This window comes from Rhinolophus hipposideros, assembly GCF_964194185.1.
Source record: "Rhinolophus hipposideros genome assembly, chromosome: 12".
Classification (NCBI taxonomy): domain Eukaryota; kingdom Metazoa; phylum Chordata; class Mammalia; order Chiroptera; family Rhinolophidae; genus Rhinolophus; species Rhinolophus hipposideros.
The window spans coordinates 26,197,393-26,216,287 of NC_138058.1; the positions used below are offsets into that span (position 1 = coordinate 26,197,393).

Consider the following 18,895-nt stretch of genomic DNA (forward strand, 5'->3'; position numbering starts at 1 on the left):
GGCTTATTATGTAATCTCACTGGATCCTTATAACAACCTATGAGGCTGGGACTGTAAGAGGAAACTGGAGAAATTCAACTACAAAGCAGCAGAACTGGAACCCAAGCTGACTGGTTCCAGGACTCCAGAACTCCAGCTCTTACCCCTACTCCACCCTGCCTTCAGCTGTCCATGCTGTAATGTTAGAATAAAAGAAATTATTCCTCAGCTCAGATTTAAGAATTCACCATGTCTCAGACAAAATTCAATGAAGAGTCCTGCACCTAGATAGATTGAAGTAATTTTTTATAAACTATAAGAAAAAAGATACATTCCTACAAACAGCATCTATTTAGAAAAAATAGACTACCTACAAAGGAATCAAATCAGACTGTTCTCTGAAAATACACCAAAATAAATGTGTAGATTAAATATTTCAATGTAAAAAAATAGAGTTAAATATAACATTAGGGTTTGCTGAAAGCCAAAAACATGATATATGGGACAGAAACCATACTTTCATTACTTAAATAAGAAATACTGAAAATAAACACAAAAAGTTAAGTAGAAAGCTAAAAATAGGAAACAAAATAAGTCTAAACAGAATTAAAGAAAAAGTAAAAAGATGAGAAAATAAAAAATTAGGAAAAAATATTAGAATTGATAAATCCAAAAGCAGATTGTTTGAAACATCCAATAAAGTCAAAGAAAAAAACTTCTAACAAAGCTAATCACAAAAAAAAAAGAAAGAAAGAAAACTCAAACACATATCATTTGAAATAAGAAAGGGGGAGATATCACAGGTAGAGAGAATTGTTTAAATTACTGACTTGCCCAACACTCTGTAAATAAATTAGAAGACCTCAATGTAATAAATGCTTTTCTAGGAAAATATAATTTATCAAAACTTATTACAGTAAAAGTAACAAACTGAAAATAACAATGATCACAGGAGAAATTAGAAAGTTTTTAAAGAGTTAGTACTATACCCACTTAAAAAGGGCACCCAGCCCATATGGTTTTATGGGTGAATTCTTTCAAACCCTCAAAAGACTATTCTTATGTTATATAAACTGTTCCAGATGTTAGAAAATACTTTAAATCTTTCCAATTAATTTTACAGAGCCAACATAACCCAGATACCAAAAGCTAAGAAATAATAAGACATACCAATTAAAGATAATAGAAAATCAAGAAACAAGCCCAACAACACATTTAGTAATTTAGTAGGGGATAAAGGTGGCAATTCAAAATACAGGAAAAGATTATTCAATATATAATGTTGGTGTCACCAAAGAACAACTTTTTAAAAAGCAATGTTAGATCCTTGCCTTATTCACTAATAAAAAGATTAACAGATTTGGCTACATAAAAATTTTAAATTTCTACATGTCAAAAACTATTAAGTAGTAAAATAAAACTGACAAAAATTATTTACTGCCTATGTGACAAGGGAAAGTTAACAGCCATAAACATACAGAACTCTTACCAAAAAGTGAAAACAAGACAAACACACTATAAGAAATATGAACAAGAACACGAGCAGACAATTTATAATAGAATAAAGTATATAATCTGTAAATATAATTATTAAAATATTTTTAAATTTGCATTGGTCAACTTCATCAACTATCAATGAAATTCACCCATCAAATTAACAAAGTTTTTTTTAATATCATTATTTTACCCTGTATTGGAGAGGGTATAGCAAAATAGGCTTATATGAGTGATTAGAGTATAAATTAATCCAGTCTTTTGGAAAGGCAATTTTTATACACCAAAAGCTTTAAAATGTTCAAATCCTTTGTCACAGCAATACCACGTCTACGTATTCATTTAAAAAGAAAATCGTGAATCGCATAAAGATTCAACTACAAAAATATTCAATATAGTCATTTATAACATGCAAAAATTACAAAATATTATAACTTAACATTAGCCAGCTACTGTGGATGATGGTACATTCGTATGTTCATTAAAGTTGTACTGTAGAAGAATGTTTAATATCTATGTTGTATTGTTGTATTGCCAAGGGTCAAAAAAGCAATTTTCAAAACAATTGAAAATTGTTTTAAAACAAGTTTTTTGATGTATATATGTATATATACATACATGTATGTGTATCCATATATATACATGCACATGTGAGTACATACATACATACATACATACATAAAGAATATCAAGTTTGTTCCTGTCTGGGAGGGTAGGCTCATGGGTAATTTCATGGGTAAATTGTATATTCTTCTTTCAGATTGTCTCTTTAAACGATCATAGACTACTTTTTAACAGACCAATGAAAGTTGCTTCAGAATAGACACTGCTAGAGCCCAGTCGGCCAACACAGAACCCAGTAGACGGCGTGGCTGCAGCCACCAGTGTTATCTGCAGGAGTGAACTGTCCTCTCTATACCATTCAGTGGTGCATGCCACCATACAAGGTACAGAGAATCCTAAATGCCTGCCAGCCCATCTCTCTCATTGGTCAGAGCCTTTCTCCCTGGGAAATGGATAGCAAAGACCTTATAATCTTCCCTTTTCAGCAAACTCTGACAACTAGAGGTGTAAGATGGGCAGGGGTGAACAAGGGGGAACATGGGGGCCTAGAAGGCAGAACAGAGGGGGGACTTACCTTCTATTTCTCCTCCAGGGGCAGAGATTTTCGACATACTCAGGTAGGTGGTGGCCACGATGTCATTGTGGGTAAGGCGGTCCCTACAGCAGGGAAATGGAGAGGGCCTGACCAGGGGAAGGGGCTCGCAGACCACAGCCCCCCCAGAAGGAAATGGACATCGTTAGGGGCCCCAGTCTTCGTATTGGATGTGATACTGAGGCCAGGCAATCCTAGGGATGAAGAGCCTGGAAAGAAAGTGTTGCTCAAGAGTCCTCAGGAGGGAACTAACCCAGCTTGTCAACCATCAGCACCCCATCTGCCAGCCTGGATGCCTGCAGGGACATCTGCAGGTTGAGAGGGAGGAGGCGAGAGGCAGGAGACAGGCTGGGGAGCGGGAGGCTGCTCAGGGAGCCAGGCCGCCAGACCCAGGGAGAGCCAGGCTCCAAGAGCTCGAGAAACATCCAGACCATGGAGAAAACCGAGTGACCAGGAAAAACCTGTCTCCAAGGCCAGGGTCTTAAATTACCCAATCCTAATGCACGATTCCTTTTTGTAGCTGACGTTCTACGTGACAAAATACTTTTAACTTCCTTTGCTCAGCAGCCTTGAGAAACAAGTACTTTTGTTATCCCTTCCATTGCACAGATGAGGAAACTGAATCTTAGAACTAGGAAGGTCCTTGCCCAAGGTCAGCCTGGGAAGAGCGGCAGAGCCAGAACTGAAACCCTGGTCTTCTGACTCCTGCTGCAGTGTGCCATGGCACACACTGCCCCGTGCATGGTGTGGGAGCCTGTCCTGCTTCCCAGAAAGAAGGCTTCTCCCCTCTCAAACAGCCTAGAGGACTGTGGGTAGGAGCTCGAGGAGACTACCTGATTGGTGCACCCATTAGCCAGCAATGTCCTGTGCAGACCATCCCTCTGGGCCCCACACCTGCTCCCTTTGATAATGATGTATAGTAACAGCTGACGTTTATTGAGCACTAAAAGCCAAGCACTGTACTAAAACCATTACATGACTTAGCTCATGGCTTCACCTCAGCCCTTCCAGGTAGCTATTATAAGTAGCCCTAATTTCACACGAGGAAGCAGACGTTTAGAAGGTGAAGTAATTTGCCGAGATGGCAAAGCTGGGATTTGAGCAGGAAATGCCAGACGTGGAAAGCAGAACTTTGATTGCAGCAATCTACTGCTTGCTCGTCAGGCTAAATCAGGGGCTCTCAAGGCAGGGATCTTGATCCTCAGGGGCCACGTGGCAATGTCCGGAGACATTTTGGGTATTGGGGGTGGGGTGCAGGGAGAGGCCATGGTTGCTGTTAAACATCCTACAATGCACAGGACAATCTCCCACGTTGGAGAATTTCCTACTCCAGTATGTCATCCTGCTGAGGTTGAGAAACGCTGGGCTGGGCAAGGCCGATCTCCTTCTGGAAGTTTCCCCGCGTACATTTTCCCTCTTTTTTTTTTTTTTTTTTTTTTTTGGAGCCCGCAGGCTTCCTCTTCTGCTTCCTGTGCTTTGGCCACTGGAGGGAGGCTTCAGGCAATGAGACACCCAAGCCTCACTGTAAAAGGCACCTGGGCAGGGTGATTTTATTTCTCTTTTAAATCTAAACCCAGGAGATACCTGATCTCTGCTGCTCCCTTCCTTCCTCTTTGTATTTCCCAGGGAGGTGATTAAGCGTCAGTTTTAAATATTTCCATGGGGCAGGGGCTACATTAGGAAGAGTGAATTGGCAGCACAGATGTTTATCACTTTTCCTGGTGAAGGATGTTAATAAGAACTGGAAAGTAAAAATTCCTTTAAACATTTTACAATGAGATTATCAACACCAGATAAGTGACAGTTAAGGGTACTCTTAAACTGCCTCTATGACCAACTCCTAGAAAAGACCAGCCCTTGGGGAGGAATGAGATTTCTGACCTTGGGGCTTACCTGAATCTGGTAAGGAGGGAAAAAGAACAGGAAGAGGTGTTGTTTTTATGGAGGTGGGGGGCTGGGGGTTCTGGTGTTTTGTTTCTTAATGAAAAAGAAATTAAAGAATTGAATGGAAGATTAAGTTACAGAGAAAAGGCCATATGGACTAGATCGTATTTCCAGGATTCAGGTAATAACACAAGTTTATCTGAGTTTTCTGGGAAGAAAGCACTGTTCTGGATAGGAGCTTGTAACAGCAGAATGCTTTCTGGCCAAAAGTTGGGTTTTGGGGTTTGGGGTTGCTTTTGGAAAATACAGCAAGTCTGAAAATAGACTCACAATAAAAACGCCACTTCAACCCAAACCAGAGAAGCAACCACCAGATTCCGTAATGTGTTTGGATTGTACAGTAGGCCGAAGCCTTTGACGCAGCGCGCCCAGACTCAGGCAAGGCCCATCCCTCACACAGGGGACAACTGCACCAGGTACACACACACATGCATCCACACGCACAGCCAGCCGCCCCCGGCCAACACAATGCACACACATGCGCACACACCCCCTGAGCTACGATGAAGAGATCACGCTCTCCCCCAAACCGCTTCCCCACGGAACATACCGGCGGTCAGGGCCCGAGAGGCCCCTCCCTCCTGGCCCTGCCAGCGGCTCCCTTCCTCTCCTCTAATTCTCACAAGCTGTTTTCTTTAGGCCCGGGGAACTGGCGTGCACTGTAATGGCTCTGTGGCCTGGGGGTTTTCCCTAGTCTCTCATTAGCCTCCTGGCTGGGGGTGCCATGGGCATGACACCAAAGGACAACACAGTGGGAACCGCAGGGCCAAGACTTTTTGGGGGCAGAGAAAGGACAGCTCTCTTTTTGGAAAACCTGGCTTGTGGAAGGTCCTGGAGAGCAGCGTGTGGACTCCTGTGGGCCCCTCAGGTGTGAGTGGGACCACTTCCACACAGCAGGGGGCAGTAAGAATCCGGCTTCAGGACGCAGGCTTGGGTTTGAGCCTGGCCTCAGCTGCTCCCAGCTGTCACCTCAGGCAGGTCACTCAGTCTTGGCAAACTTACTTCCTCAACTGTAAAGGAGGAGTCGAGTGGAGGGTCAAGTGAGATTGTGAGTGTAAAGTGCTTGCTGGGCAGAGGGCCTGGTGCACAGTAGATACTCAACACGTGGTAGACACTATGACTTCTCTCAGATGTCCGTGTGGGTGGCTACAGCCCTCGCCTATTGCAAGCTCACAGTGCTATCCCCTGCTCAGGCAACCCTGCCCACTGCCCCAGCCTGGAGACCCTTCCATGCCATCCTGTCAACCCAGGGGCCATCACAGCCTATCTCCCCAGAAACTGCTTTTTCCAGTCTCCTCATCTTTGTTTATGATCCTCTTCTCACTGCAATACCCTCATTCTGGATTAATCAAAACCCCACCTCCTCCAGGATGCCTTCCTGTCCCCTCCTAGCCTCAGGGATCTCAGGCGCCCGGAGCCCTCCCAGGCCCACCTGGCTGCCCTCCTATCTGCATACAAGCAGCACTGTGAGACATTTTGGGTATTGGGGGTGGGGGTGCAGGGCGAGGCCATGGTTGCTGTTAAACATCCTACAATGCACAGGACAGTCTCCCACGTCGGAGAATTTCCTACTCCAGTACGTCATCCTGCTGCGGTTTAGAAACACTCCCAAGAACAGCACACACCCTCTCCTCGTCTTCCTCCCCCAAAAGAGACTGCCTCCCCTGAAACACATTCTCCCGCTGTGCCCAGACTGAACTGAAGGAAACTGAAGAACCCAGTGACCCCATAGGACAGCCACTGAGGCTCAGAACTCACCAGTCTAGGACACGAATCCTCATTTTTTCACACATGGAAGGAAACTATAGAGGGAAGAGAGACGTGTTGGTGTGGCGGCCTTTGGAAGAACCAGAAGCCTGGGATGTGGGCAGGCTCCTGGGGAGGCGGGAGCCTGGCGCTTCATGGGGAGGGCCCACGGGGGCGAGGCTCACCATGGCAGGCAGCGTGAGGCTCTGGTTCCACTGAGGGTTGGCCGTCTTCTCCAGGATCTTGCTGCAGAGCTAGAAAACACAGAGGACAGGTGGATGGAGCAACCTAGGGACTCTGGACTCCTTTGGGGACCCAAAGCCAGCCAGTGGCCATTCTCTGTCATGCTGGCCACCTTTCAGGCTGGGAAGAAGGCCCTGAGAACCTTGGGGTCCTGTGCAGTGGGCTCAGACACAGGAATCTTTGCAGAGACAAAAAGCTCAGTGCTAGGTCAGACCTAGCTGGGGAATATAGACCGCCTGAATGCCACAGCCCTTCACTCTTAGCTCTTACCTCTGGCTGGAAATCCCCCTCCCCCACCTCCCATTATGGCCACCACCCTGAATGTGGGGGCCCTGAGTCCATACTGGCTTTCTCATAGGCCCTGCAGCACTCCTTTTGCCCATCAGCCCAGATCACCTGCTCCTTTGGAAGATGGTGACTCCTAGGAGTTTAGAGGTGGGGGAAGAGAAAGGGAGAAGGGAGCCGAAGGGCTAGGGCTGGGTCCAGGGCCGTGCACGGAGTGAGAGGAAAACTCAGTAAAGATACAAAGCCCCTAAGCCACAGTCTGCCTCAGACCAGCCCTGCTCTTAAAACTGGGCTTTCCGCAAACCAGAAACCTAGCAGAGGTTGAAACCAGTTCCAACCCAGCAGCTCGTGGGCTCTGCTCTGCCCCCGGAGCCCCTGGAGCAGCGTCAGGCCTCAGAGCCAGTCCAGGGCAGCCTGAACGCACACGGGGACAACAGGTAAAGGCTCGTTTTAGGTACATAGATCCTGATAGGTTCACATGTCCTACACATAAAAGTAACGAACAGCCTTTTTCAGAGCATCTGCTACGGGCCCTGCCTTGTGTGAAGCACTTTACGTGCATTATCTCATCTAATGAGCATCTGACGTAGATCAGGGGCTTCCATTTCTTCACGAGATGATGGTGCAGCCTCCCCAGGGGCCAAGACTTTGTCTCTATTCCTGCTCTGCCCTATGCAGGCTCCTGTCCCCATTCTCCCCTCCTCCCTATGAGAAGAGCCCAGGAAAATGCTGGAGCAGGGATGGGTGCCAGAATGTGGCCCTTGTGTGATCAGTCTGACAGAACAGTGGGCAGAATAGAACATGTTTCAAGAATGGGCATACAAAGGGCTGTAAAGCACATAAAAAGATGCTCAACCTCCTTCATAATGAAAGAAACACAAATAAAATAAATGAGATACAACTTCTCATCCATCCGATTCATAAAAATCTCTAAGGTCTGACAGCCCTCTATTGGCCAGGCTTTGGGGACACTTGACCCCCCCCCCCAGAGGGCAGTTGGCCACTATCTGTTAAAATTACAAATGCAAATACCCTTTGACCTACCGGCTCTGCCTCTAGACATTTCTCCTACAGAAATACTTGCACATGTGCAGAACGGCATACGTGTGAGGTTATTCACTGCAGCATGGCTTGAACTGGCGAGGATTTGGAACAACCCATGTGTCTACCAATAGTGCACGGGTTAAATAAATTATTGTTCATCCACGTGATGGAGTACTGTGCAGCACTAAAAAGGGTGAGGATTGCTGGGTGATATGAGACAATCTCCAAGTTATCTTATGAATGGAAGAGCTAGGTACTGGGGATGTCCTGTATAACACGTTGACTGTAGTTAACACTGTTGCATGGCATATTTGAAAGTTGTTAAGAGATTAGATCCTAAGATTTCTCATCACAAGGGAAAAAAATATGTTTTTCTTCTTTGGGGAGTATCTACAGAGATGATCGATGTTAACGAAACTTATTATGGTGATCATTTCACAATATATGTAAGTGAAGAAGTCATGCTGTAGGATTTAAATTTGTACAGTTCTGTATGTCAATTATATGTCAATAAAACTGGAGGAAAAATTAAAAACAAGGTGCAGAAGAGTGAGCGCAATGTGCAACCATTTGTTAAAAGGGTAAAAGCTAAGAATTTATAGTCGGATCTGCTTGTGTATATGCATAATGAAACCAGAATGATGCAAAGGAAACTAACTGCAGAGGTTTCAGTTGCAAGGGAGGACAGGAGATGATGACCTGTTGCATGAGTATGGAGCAAGAGGGAGAGTTTGCATGACAGATGACAGACAGAAATGTATAGGTGATAGCTCGATAGCTAGATAGACAGACAGACAGACAGACAGAGATAGATAGATAGATAGATAGATAGATAGATAGATAGATAGATAGATAGATAGAGATAGATAGATAGATAGATAGATAGATGATAGATAGATAGATGATAGGTAGATAGATAGATTGATTGATAGAATACATTACCTAATTCAAAAATTTGATGAACAAAATTTTAAAAGGAAAAGAAAGGACCCTAACCAGACACAGCTGAGAGATGCTGCCAAGTCGTGCCTCAGCTCCCTGGAACAAGAAGGCACAGGCTGCCCCACGCTCGCACGAGCGATGCAGGGAGTTGTAGGCCTTCTCCACAAGAAGCGAAGCACTTGACCTGACTGCTGTCGAGGGCTCCCTCTGAGAGAGCCACTGGGATGTGGGGCTGGGAACCTGAATAGCAGCTGGACCCATGGCCACCCGCGAGGCCAGCACTGTCTCTGGTACTAGAAGTCCCCAACAGCCTTCCCACACCCTGTTACTCCCCACACTCAGCCAAGGCAGCACCAAGCTTCCTCTCCTCCTCTGTCTCTAAGTCTGTTTTTTAAACCCTCCTTCACTTCCTGATAGAGTGTAATTAGTACAACCTTTCTGGAGGGCTATTTGGCCACCTTTATCCAATACTTAAAAATAAGCATGCCCTCTGACCCAGTTCTAGAAACTTCCCAATGGAAAAGCAATCAGAGTGTTGACAAAGATTCCTATACATTGCTTTGTCACAGAGCTGTTCATAAAATAGAAAAACTGAAAGAACAAAAAGAATTATCCAAAAATAGGTTAAATTTCACATTATATTCATCTAATGGAACAGTATGCAGTTGTCATGCAGGGACTCAGCTCCCGCTCCCCGCACAAGAACGCAGGACATGGTGAGGTCAAAAAGGAACACCCACGGAGCCATGGATAGAGGAGTCATACCACTATATTCTCGCTGGTGGCTGGTTGAGACACAAAAGCAAACATCTTCCAGTACCCCAACAAGGTGTTTTCCTGCCCCAGTCTCACTGGTGGCCCGGCGAGACACAGGAAGTAGGATCCACACAATCTGCAATCCGCCATCCACTTCTCTGCCTGCCAACCAACCCCCCCAACGTACCCACAGCAGTTAGATTAGTGGCTAATGGCTAACCGGTAACAACTGATGGCCACCCAGCCATAGCGGATGGCCATCTGATTACAGCTGATGGCCATCTACTACCCAAGCCAGCACCTTTCCACGTGAGGCTGAGAGCCTGGAAACTGCTCTCTGGGACTCTGTCCCCACAGCAGTCATCAAAAAATTGATTTCAAAGGCTATTGAGTAACCTAAGAAAATATTAGATGATAAAAGCAGTTACCAAACTGCTTTTAGGTACAGTTGATTCTCCTTATTGGTGGTAGTTACACATTCTGTAAATCACTAAGAACACTGAATTAGCAAATACTGAACCATTGCTCCCAGGGGAAACACAGGCTTAGGTTCCTGCCAGCCTCTGCCACAACATTTTTGTCAACTCATCAATACATAACCTTGTGTAGTGTGTGTTTCTATTTAAAGATGCCTTAGTTAATATATATTATTGATTCGTTAACATTGAATTCATGGCCACAACCCTGTAACTTGTGCCTGAAATGAAGCTCATCTAACATGCATTTTCTCCATAAGGCATGTCTCAGCCTGCTTGCACTTCAGCACACTAGAAAGCATTTCAGCACTACACTTCGGGGCCATTTTAAACAGTGAAATCACCAATAAAAAGCAAACAACAGTAAAGAACACAACACGAGGTGGACCAAGAAAGGGACACTTATTTACAGGATGAGACCTGACACAAGAAGGCAAAACATCACGGTATTCTCCAACTCAGCTGGCAACATGCCAGGCAGCCAACCCAAAATTTTTGTGGCTCCGCACCTGTGATTGCAAATGATCACAAAAGCACCTGAGTACGATTTTGAGGTTACAAATAAATTTTAACGAGTGGGCAAATTTGCAAATATCCATACATAATCTGCAAATAATGAAAATCAACTGTAACTTGAATCTAATTTTTTTCCAGCCGTGGGAGGGGCGGGGGTTGCGGGTGGGACAGACACGGGGAGTGAGAACTACACGGGGAGTGAGGAAAACATACTAGCAGGAAAGATACACAAATGTTAACAGTAGTTATCTCCAGGATGGTGTAGGGTACAGAAACATGGTCATTTTTTTCTTTCTTTCAGTTTCTCTGATTATTTTCAAATTTGGGGTACAATGAATAGGTTTTATTCTTGCATTTAGAAACAAAAAATTGTTTTTCAAAGTCCCCTGCTCTGCCCTCCAAGTATCTCCACTTTCCTTCTCTTATATCTCATGAAGTGTGTGTGTATGTACATACCTGTCCCTCTCCGCCTCTCTCTCTCTCTCTCTCTCTCTCTCTCTCTCTCTCTCTCTCTCTCTCTCTCTCTCTCTCTCTCTCCTCCCCCAACCCCCAGCAGCTTGCCCAAATCAAGCATGGGTCACATCTTAGATAATAGTGCCACCAAGTGTCCACAAGAGGAAATGCAAAGAGGGCCAGGCTGGGGTGGGTGGGCACAGAGGACAAAACCCCAGGGCTCTTCAGATTAGGATGTAACTAGAAAAAGTGACACACAAGCAAACTGAGAGAAAAAGAGATAGGCAGAATAAGACAGACTGTAATGGTAGCAGAGAGAGTGGGAGGAGGTCACAGTGAGGCGTCTGGGGGAGAGAGAAGGGGTCACAGAGCCCTGGGGACTACCAGGCTAAAGCTTTCAAGAGAGAAGGTCTCAACTTCCTCCTTCACAATAAACCCCTTCCTTCTAGAGGGGAAATGGAAGGTGCAGCTTCTTGCATCAGCCCAGCCACCAATCAGCTTTATGTAGTCCCTTACCTTGACCAGGTCCCCTACCTCCATCACCTCCTCCAGACATCTGCACCTTCCTAGAAAAAAGCCCCAGGACCAGACAGGGGCATCTCAGAACAGGAGAAGATCTAGGGAGATCAAAGTTCTGGCAAGCACCCAGGAGCAGCCAGGAGCCCCAGAGCTCTGAGACTTAGCTCCAAGGAAAGCCATTGAACTTGAAGGCAGCTTGGTCTTAGCTGTAACCATCATCAAAGCACTTTACCATCCCTGGGAATGTGGGATAAAACATCTCAAGACATGACTTTCACATCTATCAAATTGGGGAAATTGGTCCCAGGCCTTGGATTAAATGTCCTATAAGACTGTCCAACAAGCCTTCCTGCTTCCTCCCTTTCTTCTTTTACCCTGTCAAAGCTCCTCCTGAGGCCAGGAAGAGGGCATTGGACCAAACCAAAAGTGCACTTGGGTAAGGCCCACAGCAACATTTATACCTGTGAGAATGAGTTTAAAATCGGAGTTACCTCTCCCACATACATTGTCATGGAGACCCTGTGTTAGACTGGGGATAGCAGAGCCAGCTTGAATCGGTTCCCAACGGCCAACTTCAGGACAGTTCATTCATCTAGCACAATAATGACTGATTTTAACACACCGAATTCATAAAAGTATTGAGGTCCATATTAATGCTCAAAAGGGCAGAGGAGGAAGAAAGCTCTTCTTTACAGCAAAAATGCCAGCTAATAAAGGAGAGGAAATGATAAAGAGAAAATCACCACTTTGCAATCTCAAGTAACTGACTTTTCCAGGCAAGGAGGTCAAGGCTGCATGGACTGCTGGGTAAGAGGTTGCTGGCATATAGGATATACACACAGCACCAAGATATTATTGCCCACAGGTGACCTGCAAACTACAAAGGGGAGCGTGTACTTTGACAAGGGAGAGACCTGGAAACACCCCCTTAATCAAGTGATCAGACAATCATCCTCGATGAGGGGACGAGCTGACATTGCTTCCGGTTGTGATGCAATATGATGTATGGAACATCACCTATGATGAATTCTTGCCAAAATAGCTAATCTGTAGGTAATCTGTTCTCTAGAACTTACTTTCCATTTACAGGAAATACAGGGGCCAGAGGAACAAGTTAAACACCACCAGAAGCAATCAGACAAATTCAGAACATGGACAAATATTCTGGGCTTTCCAAAACTTCCGTGTCGTGGGGTTGATGTGAAAGACCCCTACAAAAGACACGAAAGACGTATAACCACCAAATGCAGAGCACAAATTCCATTTTGGTCTTGGATCAGAACAAAATTAAACCAGCTCTAAAAGAAATGTGGGGGATAATCAGAGAAAAATTATATGCGCCAGTATCTGACAATATTAGGAAATAATTGTTCATTTCTAGATATGCTAATGCTATTATGGTTATAAAGAATGTTCTTTTTCTCAGGAGATACATGCCGAAGTCTGTAAAGGTGAAGTCGGCAACGAGGCTTCACATGATTCAGCCAGGAGAAAAAAAAAGGAGCTACATAGAGAGAGAAAACGTAAACCCACAAAATGTGCATTGTTTAATCTAAGTGGAGGCCATACCAGTGGGTGGATATTCACTGAACCATTCTTTTCACTTTTCTGTTTTCAAATATTGAAAATAAAGGGCTAGAAAAAAATGTCTGTTATTTACACATAGGAGAAAAAAACGGGAAAGTCACCAAACATAAACTTTGTATGGTATCTTATGGGTAATTGTATTTACTTTTTTCTGGGTTTTTAAAAATTCTTTAATAAATATGTACATCAATAATAAAAGAAGAAATAAAAGAAACATAAAACAGGGGGGAAGGCAGTCTGAACATGGGGGGCATATGGGTATCCAAGGCCTTTCCCAGTTCCTGAAATCATACCTGGGCCTCAGGGATCAGCTCTCCCCGCCCCTTCCCCCACCCCCACACACACCCCTCTGCCAGGCTCCCTCCCCGGACCTCAGAGTTCCCTGTGGTGGTGGAAGGGGCAGGCCGACCCTGCTTCTTTCCAAAATGAATCTAAGAAGAGATTAACTAAAAGGACAATTGCAAAGTGCTGTGTGAAGAAGAACCTTCACCACCTCCATCAGCACCCTCGCCTTTTAGGGGTTATTGTTAATTTTTTTAACTCCTCTCCAATTGTCCTGCACTGCCGGGTTGTTCTCCCCTTCCCTCTCTCTGCCTCCAGAGCAAAGGGGGAGCCAGCTGCAGGGCCCCCACCCTCCATCCACCCAGCTCAGTTCTCAGCCCTCTCCTCTGCCCTGTTCCAATTTTCCTATTAACAGCCAAGTAATCCGACTCAACCCCTCCCAACCCTGGTGCTGCAGCAGGTGACACTCTGAGAAAGGTTGGCAGGACCTGGGACCTCAGCGGGCACTGTCCCCACTTGCCAACTCCCTGAAGTCAGCACAGAGCTCAGAGGCTCCTTCGCAGGGGACTCAGGAGCCGAGCGGGAGCAGAATCTGTGCCCACCTGATGTCATTTGTCCACATTTCCAAACACTTCCACCACAGTCTCTGCTATGAGCTTATGGAGTAAATAAGAGCGGTTCTTATTTCCCCACAAGAGAAACAGATGCTAACAAATACTGGGATCGAATGCAAAACGGGCTAAAAGAGCGCTGTGCATACAGTGCCTGGGACCCTGAACTAGTCCATCAGACCTGTGGGGGTTTTGGAAGCTGGACACTGAAAGATGCAACACTTTGGGGGAAAACACCAGGAAAAACACCAAAGTGCACGTAGGGAAACACGCGGCAGGGAAGATGGGGGAGGACACACGGCCATCATGTGAGCTGCGTGGTTTGTACCATAAACAATAATAGAAACGGAGCCACTTTAAAATGGAGCCGAAGCTGCCATGCCAGAGGAACTGCCATTGACATCTTATACCCCAAACCTTGGAATGTTAAAACAGGGCAAAACAGGACTGGACCTAAGCAAACTTGTGCCCAAAAAAACTGTTTGCAAAGATAACAAGAAAGCAGTTATTACGACTACTAGACTGATGACTACTGGACAGAAAATTAAAAACATTATTTAAAATTAACATCACTGTTATGTTACTGCACCAATAGAAATGCCTTCCTTCCATTGGTATAATTATTTCCTTTCCCTTTCTTATAAATACCCACTGCCTTTGTCTCCTAATCAGTACATTATTTGGGCTTCTGCCTGAATCAATGATCCCCAAATAGCTTCCTCATCTCAAAAGTCTGTTTGACTCTCACTTTAAAGGCCCTTTTTAAGTTAATAGTAAGTTAATAAAATAGTATTCACTCAAGGGCCCCGCCCAACTCCATGCTATGAGCCAGGCTGCAGCGCTGCATCTGCCCAGGAGGGGCGCTGTTTTCTCACTCAGACAAAGACTCTGGGCTAATACTGACCATCTAGACGAGGTGAGAAGTTGGGGCAGGACCTAGTCAACCAGGTTATGCGTTTTGAACTTCATTGTACAGACAAGACTGTGTTTAGATTAATTATTCTGATGGCTTTCTATGGGAAGAGCCAGAACAAGAGAAGAGACCCCAGGCTGCTGTGTGGTCCTGGGAAGAGAAGTCAGTGGCTGTGGGAGAAGAGAGGAGGAATGGGCCTCAAGACATGTTTGAAGTCAAGAGCCCTTAGGGGTGGCATGTTTGCTGTAGGGAGGTTTTAGAAGAATGAAGAATTGAGGGCAGCCAGTTAGCTCTGTTGGTTAGTGCGGTGCTAATAACACCAAGGTTGCCGGTTTTATATCCGCATGGGCCACTGTGAGCTGCGCCCTCCTTAAATAAACAAACAAACAAATAAACAAACAAATACATAAATAAATAAAAGACTGAAGAATCAAGGCAGGCCCACATTTTCTGTCTTTGATGATGGTGCCCAGTTAGTATAGAAGCTCCTGGAAGTAGACAGATTGAAGCAAAAGATGACTCTTTTAAAGGGTCCAAGGGGCAGCATATAGAGATGTGCAGAGACAGACATGGGAGGTCTGGGGTTGAAGGGCGGGTCAGAGTTAAACAGAGCTGCGGGAGTCCTCTGTGGAGAGGTGGCAGCTGAAGGCTGGGGGTGGCCAAAGCTGCTAGCAAGAGCCTGTAAAGTGGGCAAACGTTGGGGCACACCAGTCTATGGGGGGAATGGAGGGAGGGGCTCAAGCAGAAATCACCGGGGCTGGAGCAACAACACCTTTCTGGGCGGGGTAGAAAGGTGCGCTGCCAGGAGAGGAATGTATGTGTGATCCCTAGGGCCCCCACCAGAGCAGACTTTCTCTGCCCAACTCCTACCATACATTTTTTTAAAAGAATCATTATGTTTTAATGACATATTTTTTTAAAGTTTTCCTATCGATATGGCTTCACTTCTAGTTTCCATGCAATTAAACTAATTTTCCCCCAACTGTTCCTCCATCTATCCACTGTCCATCTGTCCTCCCCATGTCCATCCACACCGAAGTGTCTATCTCAGACACCCCAGGCAGACCCTCCCACATGCGTGTGCACTGCCGCCCACAGAGCTAGGCCTGTGTGAGAGTCTCACCTCTCGTCCCATGATTAGCCCCATCTGTGCACAAACGCCTCTGAGGGGCGGTGACAAGGGCAGCGTGTGTGCACCTCACCCTGTTCTGCACTCTGCCCTCCCACAAGAACCTCCCCACTTCCTTGCTCCTTACCATCTTCCCTGCAAAGCCGACCTCCACGAAAGGATCCACCAAGTTCTTCTTGTTACTGTCAAAGCCAAAGATCTGCTTCACGTTGTCCAACACGGCATCGTCCACTAGAAAGACAGACACGTTGGTCACTTCCCACCTGCTGTCCCACCTCCAAAACCGCGACTTTCCACCTACCTGTCCTCAGGCACTCTTGGGACTCCCTGAGAGAGACGCTGTGGCACCCACTTAGCCCAGAGACTCCCAGGAGGGAGAACTGTGTCTGAACCGCAGCTCCTGAGGATACCGCACTAGTTCCTTCCCCAGCCCCCAACAGCTTGCCCACTGTCCCTGCTCTCAAAGGCTTTCAGACCAGCTCCACCAATTGATTGGTTAGAAATCTACATCAATAAGGGCAGTAAATAATCCAAAAAAGGACGGAAGTTGTTATAATAATATCCCATTATTGATGTCTGTTTGACATTTTCCTTTACATTCATTAGCACAGTGATTTACCTGAGGTTAACCAACAAGTCAATTCTGTTTGTGTGTTTTTTAAGAAAAAACAAATTTTAATCTATGCTGCTCCAAATCAATATTTTACTGAATTAGCCATATTATTTACATATCTATTACAGATAGATATGTATGCATGTATGAATGTATGTCTATGTTTTGTATAAATGTACATATGTATATGAATGAGAGAGAGGAGAGGGATGGTTAAAGTTTATATACTAGGTAATATCTACATGAATACACAGATAATAGCAATTAACAAATACTTATTCCTATTTACCCACCTATTTTGTTTTACTTATATTTAAACAACATTGCTGAGAATTAGACATCAAGCACCTTCACCCTGAGCAAAGGAAACATTTCTATTTCCCCGGCCCCCTTTGGAAGCTCATCTGGGTCACTCTGCATAGTTTTAACCAATAAATGCAGAATGTTTGTAAGCATGTGTTTTAATGCCCATTTAATACCCATTACTCATTTAAAGGCTTGCCCCACAATTTTGGTTCAATACGCCTGTACAGAAGGAACCCATTTCATTTATTGATGTCATGAGTCAAAGCGGAAACCCTCAAACAATTTGCTTTACGCAAAACTTGTAAACAGGGACCCAAATAGCAGAGGTTCACGCTGCGTGTGCTATGAGCAGGGATTGGCTTGATGACGCCCCTGCACGCTCCGCAGACAGTGGCTCACAGCCCACAACACAACCGAACCACCTGGGGAGCCTACCCAAACTGCCAGTGTTTGAGCCCCATCCCAAACCAAGTCAATCTGAAGCCCTGGACGCGGGGCCCAGGCAGCTGTGCTTGAAAGCTCCCGGTGGATTCTCACGTGCAGCCTGCGTTGACACAGCTCTAGGATATCCAGTATACTGTAAGTCCTTGCTTAACGTCATCAATAGGTTCTGTAACTTGAAGTAACCGACATAGACCGAAACCAATTTTACCACAGGCTAATTGACCTAAACAAGAGTTAAGTTCGTACAGAATCTCATCAATGTTACCATGAAAGACATTGTACAAAACAACGTTATTTGAGGACCTGCTGTCATTTCCCCAGCGTTTACTGAACACACAGGATAGGGCCGATACAGGGAAAGCCACTGTGAGACACCAGGCAGCAGCTACACTGGCCTTCCTGAGAGGATGAGGACACGGCCACAGCTAGGGGGACCCACTGTGCCAGTTTGCGGGTGACGGAGTAGTTTCCCAGGATGTGGGACTTTCAGTACTAAAACCAGGACAGTCCAAGACAAACTAAACACCCGTTCTCCATCTGTGGAGACACTGAGCCCTTCCAACATTCGACGGCTGCTTCCCTAGCCCAGGGCCTGCCAATATGCAGCCCAGTGTTCCTCAAGGAGAAAGAGAAAATCAGCAAGATCCAGCGCTGAGCACAAAACAGAGGGGTCCAGATGGTGCTAGTCCCCAATGAGAAGGAAGAAAATGGGTCCAAGGGACTAAACAGCCAGACCAGGCCTAGAGGATGTTGAAATGGAGCATAGGGGCAGCTATTAGTCTCAAGATTTCTTGCATCTCCATAAACTCCCCCAGCAGTTATATTACTTGTCATTAATTGTGATTGCTTTTCAGTTAAGAACAGTAAAAACCCTTGGGAAACCTAGAGAGGAACTGAGGCTTCCCCGGAGGGCAGAGTGGAGGGAGAGGTGGGCTGGGCACTGATTTAGTAGACCCTGGGGGGCCAAAGCCAAGGGAAGGCAGGGAGGGAGCTGAGGGCCAGCCCCTCCATCTCCTCCCCTCCAGGGCGCTGACGCAGCCCAGTGCAGGCTCTGCCCTCCTACCCAGGGAGGGCCCCCGACTCACTCTGCGGTAAGTCCTCGGCCCTGAAGACCTTCAGGCAGAAGTGCGCGCCTCGAAGTGCCACGCCGGTGGGCCTGAGCAGGTTGCCTTCAATGTCTTCCTTGTCTCCTGCGGGGTCCTTCCTCTCCAGCTGCAATGCAAACCAAAGATGATTCCTTCAAGTGTTCTTGAGCACAACATTCTCCCTTCCTCCACCGACACCACTAAAATGGTGCGTTTTGAAGAAAGGCAGGTCTCACCCAGCCGCTTACTAGCATGTGCTCTCAGGCAGGTTCCTCACCCTCAGATTGCTTCCTCATCAGTGGAGACAATAATACCGACCTCACAGGCTGTTGGGAGGATCAACGTCAACACCGATGGGCATGCACGTGGCTC

General features: G+C 45.8%; 1 protein-coding gene across 18 annotated transcripts in view; it reads right to left on the minus strand.

Moving 5' to 3' along the window:
* DYSF (dysferlin) overlaps positions 1–18,895 on the minus strand; it is a gene marked incomplete at its 5' end in the record, with an annotated part of 204,335 nt that overhangs the window by 129,803 nt on the left and 55,637 nt on the right. For all 18 annotated transcript variants that reach the window (XM_081069417.1, XM_081069419.1, XM_081069415.1 and 15 more), the window contains 5 exons: positions 2,612–2,694; positions 6,332–6,375; positions 6,505–6,573; positions 16,203–16,306; positions 18,524–18,650. In XM_081069417.1, the coding sequence (XP_080925543.1) occupies positions 2,612–2,694; positions 6,332–6,375; positions 6,505–6,573; positions 16,203–16,306; positions 18,524–18,650 (427 nt within the window). The remainder of the gene's footprint in view (positions 1–2,611; positions 2,695–6,331; positions 6,376–6,504; positions 6,574–16,202; positions 16,307–18,523; positions 18,651–18,895) is intronic.